Raw genomic sequence first — 14,827 nt, 5'->3', positions numbered from 1 at the left:
TCCAAGAAAAAGCCTCATATTGGAATCCTCCATTGGTATCGGCTTGCTAAGTGAGCAGTCAGAGAGAAGCAGAAAGAACCCAGGAGAGAAGCAGGAATTATCTTGTGTAAAACACACCCTGCCAGAACTGTAGCAGCCACAAAACAATAAATGTTCAACATCTGTACCAAATGGAATCACTTTGCCAAGTGTTGCAGATCCAAGCCACAGAAACTTGCCACTTCCATGAGGCATGTTGCAGCCAGCTACCTCACCAAGTCTTGGAACGTGAACAGAGTGAATGAGTTGGAGGTAAATCAAAATGACCAAAACATCCTGCTGTGAAAGTGTTGACTTTATCACAGGAAAAGGTGGAATATTTACAATGTTAAACATTGCACACAGCAATGCAAAATTTAAATTCAAAATTGACACCAGAGCAAAATGCAATGTTTTGCCGAAGTCCCTTCTGCAGGAAATTGATCTCTGTACTGCACTAGGTTGTACCACCAAATTAAAACTCGTTGCATACTGCAGACAAACCATACTTACAGAAGGTATATCCACTCTGCACTGCTCGTAGGGCAAGTTCCAATTCCACATAATCGACCAAGGTGTAAAACTGCTATTGGGTCACCAGGACAGCATTGCACTGAGGCTAATCCACCTTGGGCTGGATGTATTCACTCTACAACACCAAGCCCCAGAGATGCTGGAATACAAAGACCAGTTTGACTAAGATATTATTGGGAAGCTGCCATTCATATATAATGTGAGGCTGCATAACAGAGTAGCACCTGTTGTCTATGCTCCAAGAAGAGTACCACTTGCTGTGAAATGAAACATAGTCGACAAATTAGATTGAATAACAAGACTGGGTGTCAGAAATCCCCAGTGATGATGCCACAGTGGGTTTCCATGATAGTAGCTATGGTAAAGAGATGACATGCTTAGGATCTGCCAGGATGAGCCAGTTCACCTGAATAAAAGAATTTTGAGACCCCATCACCCTATGAAGATGGTTGAACATGTTATATCCGACATGCCAGTGCTAAGGTTTTCATATATGTGGTTAGCTCAGATGGTGCTTTCTACGTCAAAAACCAACATCATTTGTATCCCAATCAGCATCACTACCTGTTACAAGGTCGCAACATCAAGTGCACAGTCTGTACATCTCCTAAACTAGTGGAGATGGAGGCCGTTTCAAACAAATGCAATAAGCCCTGAAGCTACTGGGCACACTCCAGGCACACCTAATGCCATCCAACTGTGGACAATATCTTACTGGGGATGCTGGTACATACCCAGCAAAGCCAAATGGTGTAATTACTCATGCAGGGAACTTGAACAAACCAAACTCCAAGTTGAAGAACTATATATTAGCTTAAGAGTATAGATGGACTTTTTTTTTTAAAGTGTGGTGGGTTGTGTGTGTGTGTGTGTGTGTGTGTGTGTGTGTGGGGTGGAGGGGGGAGGTGTGTGGAGAAATATACCGTTGGGCTTCGTGCCAGTTTTGGTGATCCAAGCTTGTGAACTGTACCTTTTTAAGTAGTTACTGTTCTGTTACCACCATCCAACATTGTCATATGCATACAGATTGCCCCAACTAAAATGGGGAAGATGTAGAGTGTGCATTCATGTGTTTCCTGTGGTGATCTGTACACAGGAAGTAATATGCGGGTCACATGGGAATTCTCCCCAGCATGGCCATGCACTCAGCATGCCAGAGTTGCTAAAGAACTCTAAGTTAACAACTTTTGTTGTTAGTCATTTGTTGTAATTTCCATACAACCCAGCAATTTTACAGCAGCTAAAGTTTCAGGAAATGCAAGAGTCTTGGAAAGTTTGATGAACATGTCCAATTAAGCAAACCAGCCTACAAAATATTGATATTTTATAGCCCAAATAGTGTTTAAGTTTTAGTAGGTGTTAAGAGGTGATTTTGTAGAAATGCTTATTCACTTCACAATCAATATTAATTTTGCCATATCATTCAAGTGAAATAGCATTCAAATTTAAGAAAATAATTGCTGGAAGTTTGTAACTAAATAATTTGCTGTTAGGTTAGGGATGTGTGTTGAGCTTGGATGTATTGCTACAAAATTATATTGTCAGGACAAATGCAACATCCAGTACTTGTCTGGTTAACTTATTTCTGAATTCGTGAATAGGATTTTTGGCATTGTTCCTATTGGATATGTTATTTTTCATGTCTAAATGAATATAGAAGTGCCTTTTTTTAAGAGACTTGCTTTGACATTTATTACTCCTTTCGCTATAGCGAAAATGTGTTAGCAGAAATTCAACTAAATGGGCCAGACACCAGGCTACGGGAACATAGAAAACAGGAGGAAATAACTTGAGAGGTAACAGCCAAATTACTTCAAGCTTAGGTTTGAAAATGAACTAAGGGATCTAAAAGATTGGAAGGAATTAGAAATTAAGAATAAAATATAACATTCAAAAGTGTGATTACAATATGACACCTAGGGGAAAGGAAGATTCTTTTAAAATAAAAACTCTGATTGCAACTTCAGGACTATAGTGCATTGATTATCATAATAGTGTGCCTACATAGTTTGCAGTATGGTAAACCTATATTGAACCTAGGTTAGGCCATGCTTAAAGTACCATGTACAGTTCTGATTGCCATTTTAAAAAATAAATAGAGAGGCATTGGATAGAGCATAGAGAAGATTCAGAAGGATAATACCTTCTCAGTCGTCTTCTTTGGCAGTTCCTCAATATGAAAATGACTTGCTTCCACTCTGGTTTGATGAGTTCTAAGGTGGCTGACAAGTCTGTGTGGGATCTACAGACTTTGCCATATATGAGGCAGGTGATGCTTCAAGGGTTGGGAAGATAGCCTCGACTTCATCTGTGCAGATTCCTGATGGAGACTGTTTCTTGAAAAACCTGCTCCTTTTCGGTCAGTCATAAGCTCCCATGAGTTGATGTGTATGTCCGACCTTTCCGTTGATTCTTTGAGGACATAATTAAAGTATTTTCACTGTCCTCCTGGAAGTTTTCTACCATGATTGAGTTCCAAGTAGTTGCTTTGGGAGTCTGTTGGCCGGTATATGAACAGTATGTCCCACCCAGCGGAATAAGTTCTGTGTGATTAGTGCCTCCATCCTGAGCAACTTGACTTGGGAGAGGACACTGCTGTTTGACCACCTTTTTTGCCACATGATTTTGAGAATCTTGCAAAGGCATCAATAGTGCTAACTCTACATTGTTTTAAGATGCCTGCTGTAAGTTGCCCAAGTCTCCAAAGTACATAGGAGCACTGAGATCACTGCTGCCCGGTACACTCTGACCTCAGTGTCATGTTCGAGATCCTGGTTCTAAAATACTCTTTTTCTCAGACAGCTGAAGGCTGAACTGACATGTTGGAAGCAATGATAAATTTTGGTGACTATGTATGCCTTTGCAGAGAGGAGCATTCCATAATATGAAAACGGTCCATATTTTCCAGGATTCACCACTGATCTTAATCAATGGGGGGACTTTGGGGTGGAGAGAGGGGAAGGTCTTTGACTGTGGGAACTGTTTGAAAGATGATCTTAGTTTTCTGGATATGAAAGACACATTTTCTCCTATACTCCAGAGACTGAGTCAACAATGGCCTGAAGCTCAATTTCTGAGTGAGCGAACACATGACCATTATCCACATGCTAAAGCTCCAGTGACTGAGACTGCAGTGAATTTGGATTGTAGGCAATGTGGGTTGAACAGCTTCCCTCTGTTCTGCAGATTATCTCCATGCTTATAGGTAATTTTCTGGAGATGAGGTGCAGTATTGCAGTGAGGAAAATGGAAAAGAAAGTTCATGCACTAACAAAGCCTTGTTTGACCCCAGTTTTCACTGAGATAGGAGTTATGGTGGTAATGTTAATGATGATCACTGTTTGCCATATTTAGCATCTATACCATCCAAGATAGGAGATGTGTAAGAAATATAGAATAGATTATCGGATATAAGATAGATATTTACTTGTTTAAACAAATAATGCTTTCGACTTGCATTAGACTTCCCATCATAACATCACTGGGGAAGATTCCTTAGATATTTATTAATCACTGACATGCAACCATTTCCCATCATTTGCACTTTAATTTTAATTGTTTTAATTGCAATCTTATACTATCAACCATTACTTTCATATATAAAGTGACTAACATAAAAACATCTCAAAAATGGGTGGAAGGAAAATGGATGTCAAGTTAGAAAGGATTAGGTTAGCATTTCAGGTTGTATTATATTTTGGAAAATAAATACAATTAAGGTTTCATAGGCGAAATAAGCACCACTTGAATAGTTTCTAGTCGAGGAAGATTTCGTAAGAAATAGTTTTGTGGCTTTGAAAACTGTTGAGCTTGTGGAACAATGTATAATGGCAGGACAAAATAAATGAATGAACTATTGCCCTCTCCCATTCCTACATATCTGATCTGATCATGGGGAAATTGCACTAAAAATCTCTCAATTAAATAACTGCAAATGGGATCCTTAGGGGCAGCATGGTGGCACAGTGGTTAGCACTGCTGCATCACAGAGCCAGGGACCTGGATTTGATTCCTGGCTTAGGTCACTGTGTGGACTCTATACGTTCTACCCACATCTGCACGGATTTCCTCTGGGTGCTCCAGTTTCCTCCCACAGTCCAAAAAGACGTGCTGGTTAGATGCTTTGGCCATGCTAAATTCTCCCTCAGTGTACCTGAACAGGTGCCGGAGTGTGGTAATTAGGGGATTTTCACAGTAACTTCATTGCAGTGTTAATGTAAGCCTACTTATGACAATAAATAAATAAACTTTAAACTGTGAGGTGTAAAGATGGAAAGCCTCTCAACTGATCACTAATTATGTCTTTATGGAAGAATGTGTTTATCATGTTTGCAATGAAATATAGTGCAATGATGGAGTCTGTAAACATAATTGAACATGTCTTATTTCAAAATCCTCCTGAGAAAATACAAATATGTGATTCACCTCCCTGCAATTCTTTGCAGAGAATGCCTAAAAGCCTGCAGTTTGGAGGATTTCTACCTATCCTTGAAGAATTTTGTATTTCATTTATAAAAAAAAATGCATGCACATAAAGTGAGTCATTTTCTGAGTTAAGCTGTTGGTAATTGATGCATTAGCACTTCTGAGATTTGATTCTTCTTTCTGTTCATTCTTTTTCTGGCTATTTAATTATGTTTATGCTGCAAGTGTGCTAAGGTCTGATATAATGAAGGAAGTCAAAAATAATTTGAGTCATGTGTCCAACTTTAGACCTTTTTAAAAAGCAGTAATTTGATGTCAGCCTTTAGCAGTAACTGAGTCGGTTGTCGCAGCAACTTCATAAAAAGAAATCAATGGAAGTATAAATTGCACTGATGCTGTATTAAATTTGCAACTTGCTGTTTGACATCTTGCTTTAGAAATAGCAATGTTAGCAATATTAGGAGGAAGCGGATCAATCAAATTGATTTAGTTTTAGCTGTGAACAGAAATATTTTAACAGATTGTTGTAGGTAAATTTGAGACATCAAATCGCTTTTAATGATTTTAGTTTGCACTAACAGCTTCTTTAAACAGGTAAATTTAACATGTGCTATTTGCAATATTTTATCACAACACTAAGTGTAACTAACTGCTGCAAAAATTTGTTCTGACAGCTATCTATTCTAACCTATTTTAATTCATCCTTGAAGTTGGTTAATGAGGAGAAGGAGCGGCAGCACATTCTGCAGAGATTAATCATTAAATATTGAATTCTTACACGGATTGGACCTAATTATTATACAAGCTCTAGATACAAAAATTGATCTATGGATCTCCATTAATAATTATTGTTTTATCCTGTGAATACACATATGTTTTATTTTCCAGGTGTTATTAATTAGTTATTTTTTAAAAAATGTCATCGTGTGAATTGTTATGACAAGTCACAGCAGCCACAAACATTGGTGTCAGAATTTGCTGGCAATGTAATGGCTAGAAAAGGCATATGCCATTATTAATGTATAAAAGTGCAGTATTTAATGGTGAGGAAGCGATACACTCTGATTCATCCAATTTCTCCTGTTGATTTTTCTCTATCAATAACTTAACTCCAAGAGATCGATTAATTATCCCATCGTTTGCCAAGTTTCTAGGTGATCCATTGATCTCACTGCTAAAGCATCATTAAAAACATGGAAATGTAATATCATGGGCTTTTGATAGAACTCCATGGGCCTGTCTTCATGAGCTTTTTCATCAGATCTCTGCATTTGTCATAAGACTCAGCCAAGGACATCCAATTCAAATAAACAGAACAAAAGGCAGTTTCCCATTTTTAGGTATTTTCTGACAAGTCTGATCTCAAACAGTTTTTAATTATGGTTCAAACTGCTCCTGATATCAAATGTAGAATTGATATTTGTGCTAGAATCTCACTCTTTGCCTACCCTTTGCCAATTTGAACACCCAGATTGAGTGTAAAGTGATTCTCAGCAGAGAAAAATATTCTCAACTCTTGTGCTTAGAAAATACCTGATCTCTAGTTTCAAAAAAGTCTGTAGTCTGCTAGTCCATAGTGTATCAGGCAACATATTTATGGAATGTGTTTGAATGGAATGGAAATCTGTGGAAAGTTTAAGGTTTCAGTTTATTTATTAGGGTCACAAGTAGGCTTACATTAACACTGCAAATGAAATGACTGTGACAATCCCATTGTCACCACACTACAGTGCCTGTTAGGGTACACTGAGGGAGGATTTAGCATGGCACCTAACCAGCACGTCTTTCAGACTGTGGGAGAAAACCAGAGGAAGTGCAGTTGATGTAGTTTATATGGATTTTAGCAAAACTTTTGACAAGGTTGAGAAGATTGAAGCACATGGAAATAAGGGAAACTTGGCGCAATGACTCAGTAACAGGACACAGAAGAGTGGTAGCAGAAGATTGTTTGAGTGACTGGAGGCCAGTGTCCAGTGGCATACTGGGGCCCTTATCGTTTGTTATATACATAATTCAGCATTGGGACTGTTATCGTTTGCTGTATACACAAATGTTATTGATGATAATGTGAGGGAATGATAAGTAAGTTTGCAGATATCACTAAGATTGGTGGACTGGTTAATAGTGAAGAAGATTAAAGGTTACAGGAGGATATGGATGGGTTGATCAGGTGGGCAAAGCAGTGGCAGATGGTCTTTAACCCTGACAAGTGTGAGGTTATGCACTTTGGAAGAAGTAACAAGACAAGGGAGTATTTAGTGAATGGCAGGGAACCTGAGTTGGTTGTAATGGGACATGATTGAGTTGTATAAGATTATGTGGGGTATAGACAGGATGAATAGGAGGCAGCTGTTTCCATTGATTGAGGGGTCAATCACGAGATGACATCGGGTGAGGGATAGAAGGTATCAGAAGAGATAAAAAGTAATCACTGAGGGCAGTCAAAATCTGGGATGCACTGCCTTATAACCTTTAAAAATGTATTTGAAATATCATGACATTCAGGGATAGAGTTAAAATTTATTTATTAGTCACAAGTAGATTTACATTGACACTGCAATGAAGTTACTGTGAAAATCTAGGGGATAAGTGTTGGAAAATGAGATTACTGTGACTTTGGTGGTAGTTATTGTAAGTGCAGACTCAGGGGGCTAAAGGACCTTTTCTACACTGTATGGCTCTGATTCTCGATGAATGACTGTACCAAACAGTTGTTGAAATTGGCAAATGGGAGGTGCATGTTTACATCACATCTATACCTGCTCTAGTTATGACTGACTATTATGGAAATTCACATCATGGTTCTGAACTGAAGAGAGTTCAAACCAATCACTGTTTTCTAGCTGGAAACCTTGTATTATTGCACAGCCGAACATCAGACGAAAAGAATATCCTTTGATCCGCTTGTTGCTTAATAAGCAAAATAGAAAGTGTTTTAAGAATGTAAATCCAAATTAAAGTGCCACTAATGAGATGTTTAGCCCTTTATTGATATAATCATTTCAGCCATGCAAATGATAGTAAAAATAATGTCTAAGATATTTTGTTTGATCTCTAAGGAAACTGCAGAATAAATTAAAGAAGTTAAGAAATTTGTATCCATTGCTTCAATAAAATTTAACCAGTTTTCTTCTGTTCACCAATTGAAATTAAAGTTTTTAATTTTGAAAATATACTGACTTCCTTCTCTTCTCTCATCTCCCCAAAAAATAGAATCATTGGATTTTAAAGGTCTTCCAAATCCATATTTATTATTTTTGCCTGATTTGTTATCCATTGGACTTGCCAATTTGAGATTTCTGCAACATTTATAAGTCACAGTTGAAAGAATAGCAAGGCTCTGGGTAGTCACATTTCTCTTGCTTCACTCTTGTATGCTTACACCTTTAAGGATATTCAAAACTATTCCCTTTAATAGTCTTGTGCTCAATTTGCAATCAGAAAACTGCTCAGTTTCTTCCTATCGACAATTCCTCATGTTGAGGACAGTTCTTCACTGTGGGTGGCTGGGTGCAAGTGAGACATCAGTGTTGAGCTGACTTGTGAGCCCAACAGTAGTCTTGCAGATTTCCTCATCATAGGGGCATCAAATGCCAGCTGATAGAGGTGGCGGTGGACTGTTGACGTGAATAGATGCGCTCTCCTTCCATCCCTCTAGCCCTTAATATTAGAATGTTGGAAATAGGATCAGGACGAGTCCTTTCAGTCTTTACAGCCTGTTCTGCAATTCAATTTGACCATAGCTGATCTGATCATGGCCTCAACTCAATTTTCCTACCAGTTCCCTATAACTCTCTCATAGATTAAGAATCAAATTCAATCTTGAAAATATTCAATGACTTGGACTGCACACTTCCAAAGATTAATGACTCTATGAGAAGAAATTCTTCCTCGCGTCCATTTTCAATTAGTCCCTGGGAAGCATTCCATCAGGGCCAGGAGACTTGTCTACCTTTAGCCCCCATTAGTTTGCCCAAAACTACTACTTTAGTGATAATGATTGTTTTTAAGTCTTCACCAGCCTTAGCCTTCTTATCGTCAATTTTTGGTACATTATTTGTGCCTTCCACTGACACAAAATACCTGTTCAATGCCTCGACCGTTTCCTCATTTTTCGTTATTACATCCCCTTCTCATCCTCTAAAGGATCAATGTTTACCTTAGCCATTCTTTTTCATTTTATATATTTGTAGAAACTTTTGCTCTCTGTTTTTATGTTCTGAACTAGTTTACTTTCATAATCCATCTTACTTTACAGCTTTTTTTCCTGGCTTTCTGTTGACCTTTAAACATTTCCCAATCCTTTAGTTCCCCACGAATCTTCGTCACTTTGTGTGCATTTTCTTTCAATTTGATATCCTTCTTTATTTCCTTAGATATCCATGGTTGATTATTCTTTTTTCTACAGTCCTTCCTTATTACTGGTATATACTTTTGCTGAGCACTGTGGAAAATTACTTTGAAAGTCGTCCACTGTTCCTCAATTATTCCACCATAAAGCTTTTGCTCCCAGTCTACCTTAGCCAACTCCTCCCATATCCCTTTGTAGTCTCCTTTGTTTAAGCACAAGACACTGGTATTGGTTTTTACCTTCTCACGCTCCATCTGTATTTTAAATTCAACCATACTGTGATCGCTCCTTCCGAGAGGATCCCAACTGTGAGATCATTAATTATTCCTGTCTCGTTACACAGGACCACATCTAAGATAGCTTGCTCCTCACAGATTCCATCACACACTGTTCAAGGAAACTATCGCGGATACACAGTGTGAACTCCTCCTCAAGGCTGCCTCGATCGTTTGTTCAATCAATATGTAGATTAGAATCACCCGTGATAATTTCTGTACCAGTTTTACATGCATCAGTTACTTCTTTGCTTATTTCTTGCCCCACCATGATGTTACTTGGTGGCCTATAGACTACGCCTATCAGTGACCTTTTCCCCTTACTATTTCTAATTTCCAACCAGTGAATTCAACCATTTTTTCATAGAACCTATATCATTTCTCACTACCACCTGATTTCATCCATAAGTATCAGACCTACCTTGTCTTTCTGTCTGTCCTTCTGAATAGTCTGATACCCGTGGATATTTAATTCCCAGTCGTGACCGTCCTGCAACCATGTTTAGTATGATTCATTAAACCATACTCGTTCACGATGATTTGCATCATCAACTCATTTACCTTGTTTCGAATGTTATTTTGGTAAAGTGCCTTTATGCTAGTTTATACCTTCCTGTCCCCACTGTAGCTTTTCCTATGGGTTTCACTGTCTGGGCTACTGGTGGACAAGGAGGCTTACCAGCATTTACAGTCTCCATAGAGCCATCAGAGGCCCCTCTAAGGCCTCCTTCCTTCCTCCCACCCATCCAGCCTGTTCCTCCCACCCCATCCTTTTTTATTCATTCATGGAACATGGGCATTGCTGGCTGGGTCAGCATTTATTGCCAAACTCTAGTTGTCCTTGAGAAGGTGATGGTGAGTTGCCTTTTTGAAACGCTGCAGCCCATATGCTGTGGGTTGACCTTCGATGTTATTCAGGAAGGAATTCCAGAATGTTGACCTAGCGACTGCGAAGGAACAGCGATATATTTCCAAGTCAGGATGGTGAGTGGCTTGGAGGGGAACTTGCAGGTGTTCTCATGTTTCTGCTACCCTTGTCCTTTTGGATGGAAGTGGTTGTAGGTTTGGAAGGTGCTACCTAAGGATCTTTGGTGAATTGCAGTGCATCTTATAGATAGTATACACTGCTGCTTCTGGGTGTCGGTGGTGGAGGGAGTGCATGTTTATAGATGTGGCACAAATTAAGCGGGCTGCTTTGTCCTGGATGGTGTCAAGCTTCTTGAGTGTTGGAGTTGCACCCATCCAGGGAAGTGGGGAGTATTTCATCATGCTCTGACTTGTGTCTTGTAGTTGGTGACAGGCTTTGGGGAGTCAGGCAGTGAGTTCCTCGCTGCAGTATTCCTGACCTCTGATCCGCTCTTGTAATTTCATACTCCCTGACAGAGCATGCCAGCCCACAACTAGCAATACCACTCCATTTCACTTTGTGTCCCACTTCAGAGTCAATCACTGTTCTATCTGGATGCGCTTCCAACAGTAACCAGTACTCCCAAAGAGCTACTGCTGTTTTGATTGGCTAGCAGCAATCAGAATTGTGACTTGCTCATCAGAAGGGAAATACGTTTCAATTCCAGCCACTTAACAGCTCTCTAACTGTTAAATTTCTGCAGGACAAACTGCCAGAGCTCACCAAGCCCCACCCACACCCACCTTAATATGGGAGAGGAGGGAGGGATGGTACACAGTGGGGGTTCAAGACACTGGTCAAGTATAAAATTACAGCTATGGAGTTGTACATTTTTAAATTAGTAAACGTGCCTCTTCCAAAAGGGTTACACAAGCGGAACACACCCAAGCTAAACCCAGAAGTCAGAGTTGAGACATGCTGCCCAAACCCACCTGCATGGGGTTCTGGAATGTATTACCGGGCTTAGCGATTAGAGCAGAGTTCATACGAATGTATAAGAAACTATTAGATGGTTTGGCATTATGGTTACTTTTGATTTGGAGGACTACTACTAACAAATTGGCTGTGCTAAATAATGTGTTTGACATTAATGGATTAAAGTTTCCATATCAGTTTATTTTGTGAATGGTAAATTGTGTGAATCGTGTCTACACTTTTCTGACTTGCTCCAGGCCACAAGTCTCTCTGCTGGAAGCTCAAGTTTGGAAAACCAAACCCATTATAGTACTGGAAGTGGGAATTCCTGCTAATCAAGTGCAGATTGTTTTGCAGTGACTGGTCTCATCGGAATATAGGCACTGACTGTAATTGTTGATGCTGATCTTCTGTCTGCACAAAACCTGATCATAATACTTAATGTTGTTAAGTTCTGAGTAATTGTAGCCACTTGGGAGCAATTTCAAGAGTATAATGTAACCTGAATGAGAGGATTTGTTGAAAAATATATAATGTTTCAGGGCTAAAGTTCATAAATTGGGAAGAACTGAAGGATATGAATTCAACAAAAATATGTTTTTAGATAGCACCTTTATGATCAGGTTTTCTTGCAGACAGCAGTAACCAGTATAAACAATTACAGTCAGTGCCTATATTCTGATGAGACCAGTCATTGCAAAACAGTCTGCACTTGATTAGCAGGAATTCCCACTTCCAGCATTATAATGGGGTTGGGTTTTCCAAACCTGAGCTTCCAGCAGAGAGACTTGTGGCCTGGAGCAAGTTAGGAAAGTGCAGACACGATTCACACAATTTTCCATTCATAAAGTGAACTGATACGGCAACTTTAATCCACTAATGTTGAAACACATTATTTACACATCCCGTAGCACTTCACAGGAATGTTATCAAACAACTATTCACAGAGTGCGTTATATTGTATCAGGGTAAAAGCTTAATCAAAATTGCAAGTTTTAAGGAGCCAACTAAAGGAGAAAAGAGAGGTAGAGAGGTTTAGGGAGAGAATTTCAGAGCTTCAGGCTTTGACAACTGAAGGCATAAGCCCTAAATGGTGGAATAATTGAAATCTAGCATCCCTACACAGTCAGAATTGGAGGAACACAGAAACCTCTGGGGTTTGGAGGGTTGACAAAGATTACAGATATAAGAGATTGGTGAGGTCAAAAGGGGTTTTAGAAACAAGGATAAAAACCTTGAAGTGGAGGCATTGCGTCACTACCGGTCAATGTAAGTCAGGGGTGACGAGTGATTGGTACTTGGACTAGTAACAGGAGATTAGAGGAACATTCCTTGTCAGTCAACAAGCATTATATTGTAAACTGGTTATAAACAACTTTAGCCGATTGTGCATTCAGGTGTCAAAAGCAATTTGCTTGCGTGATTCAGAAGATGCTTTGTTTTTTGACAGTGGATTTTAAGGGGTGTAAAAATAAGGTGACATGACAGATGTGCATCATTTGGAAAAATGAGCTCCATATCAAAGATTTCAACTGGGGAAGATTCCACCATACTAGGCATATTAAACATTAAAAGACCTCAAACTGGTTCACTCAATCTGCTGTGAATGTACGTTCCAAGAAAGTGACAATGCCATGGCTGAAGTTGTGATTTCCACACTGTAACTTTTCTCCTGAACTTCCATGAACATTGAAGTATTGTAGACCGGTGAGTGCAGAAGCTGAAAATGCCCAGGTCTACATGAAAGTGAAAACACTTTCAATGCACTCACTATGAAAAGGTCAGAGTTTTCTGTGGAAAGCATGTGGGCAATAAGACTTCATGACCAGCAAATGCACTCTCAATTCAGATGATAACCACAGTGATCTCAATATGTGATTCAATGATCATCATACAAAAAGAAACTGTGATGCCCTTTCTCTGTAGTCCTCCATGCTGCCCATAACTTAAGAACAAGGTGAACCACTGTGGGTGTGGTTCTTAGGAATCAAATGTCTGCTAACCTTTCTGGGAAAAGTTTTAACATCAGAGGACAGCTTCTGGCTGGTCACTTGTGGAACAGTTTGCTGTTTAACTTTGGCACAATGAAAAATGTGTAATATTTTAAATGTTACTCTGGAAGATATAATACTGGAGCTCGGAAATTAGTTTCGTACAATGCTTAACATGCCCCAAAAGATGTGTGCAAAAGTAAAGGGTGCCTTTGTTTTCCTTCTCATACAGTTAATCTCATCCTCAATATCAACCAGTAATGAAGATCCTCCATAAATACATTGGGGTGGCAACCTCCACGTCAAGCAGTTAGCTGAAGGAGTTCATTTAGCATGAAATATTTCCCCTCTACTTTGAATCAACAGTAACCTTTCAGCATAACCAAGAGCAGTTTTGCCCAAAGATTTGCACTGTGCTATTGTAAAAATTGGTTCACTATTCTGCCATGACCAGAACTACTTCATTTAAAGCCATGTCATATGCTGAATTAAAGATTTATGTTTTGTAAACTCAATTTTGCTGAAATATTTTATATATTTATTAGTCAGAGATTGATGCTATTAGACTTCAATTATTTCATTACTTCTGCTGTTGTGTATTTAGTAGTGGCAGACAATATAATCCTTATGGTTATCTGTATCTTTAATTACTAATTTAATTAATTTAATCTAATTACTAGTTTCTAATTTAATCTCATCCAATTTTGTGATGTTTCTACTTTCCATTTCAATGTTGGAACTGCCACTGACTATCGTTTGATATTAATCTGCAGGTAGTAATCAGCACAGTTCAATCAATGGTGATACCTCTGTCACAACTGGCAGCCTCCTAGATGACCATCACTGGCACTCTGTGATCATTGAGCGCTATGGACGCAATATCAATTTTACACTGGACCGAGAGACGCAGCATTTCAGAACTAATGGAGAATTTGACCACTTGGATCTAGACTATGAGGTAATGGATCATTGGGTTTTGAATAAAAATAGAAAATGCTGTAAATATGCAACATGCCAGTCAGTATCTGAAAGCAGAAAGTAAGTTGATGTAATGGGCATAAATTTTCACCAGAGGTGCACTGAACTACAAAGCATTACAAATAGCTTGAGTTAGAAATTAGATTTTTCCAACTTTTATAGTTTTTCTTAATCCTGTGACATGATATATTTTCATCCTTTAAAAAGGACTAAAATGACAGCGAATACTAACAGACCTCCCTACAATCAAAATACTTTCTAGTTGAATTGAGGGTTCCATGCTGTTTGATACAGTTAACCAAAATCAAACTCGGGTGGTTACAGCAATTAGATTTCAAACAGAATGGTCAAATAATTAATTTATACATCCCAGTACCAAAGTAATGCATTGTGTCAGTGGAAAATATCATATCCTCCAATGTTAATGGTGTGG

The 14,827-nt window shown here is 38.9% G+C and overlaps 1 protein-coding gene across 2 annotated transcripts in view; it reads left to right on the top strand.

The window, feature by feature from the left end:
• LOC145356548 (contactin-associated protein-like 2) overlaps positions 1 to 14,827 on the top strand; it is a 1,680,587-nt gene that overhangs the window by 712,542 nt on the left and 953,218 nt on the right. For both annotated transcript variants that reach the window (XM_080209322.1, XM_080209313.1), the window contains exon 6: positions 14,190 to 14,374. In XM_080209322.1, the coding sequence (XP_080065448.1) occupies positions 14,190 to 14,374 (185 nt within the window). The remainder of the gene's footprint in view (positions 1 to 14,189; positions 14,375 to 14,827) is intronic.

This window comes from Carcharhinus amblyrhynchos, chromosome 2 (assembly GCF_965287045.1).
Source record: "Carcharhinus amblyrhynchos chromosome 2, sCarAmb.v2.hapA, whole genome shotgun sequence".
Lineage (NCBI taxonomy): Eukaryota > Metazoa > Chordata > Chondrichthyes > Carcharhiniformes > Carcharhinidae > Carcharhinus > Carcharhinus amblyrhynchos.
This window is presented reverse-complemented; position numbering and strand designations above follow the sequence as displayed.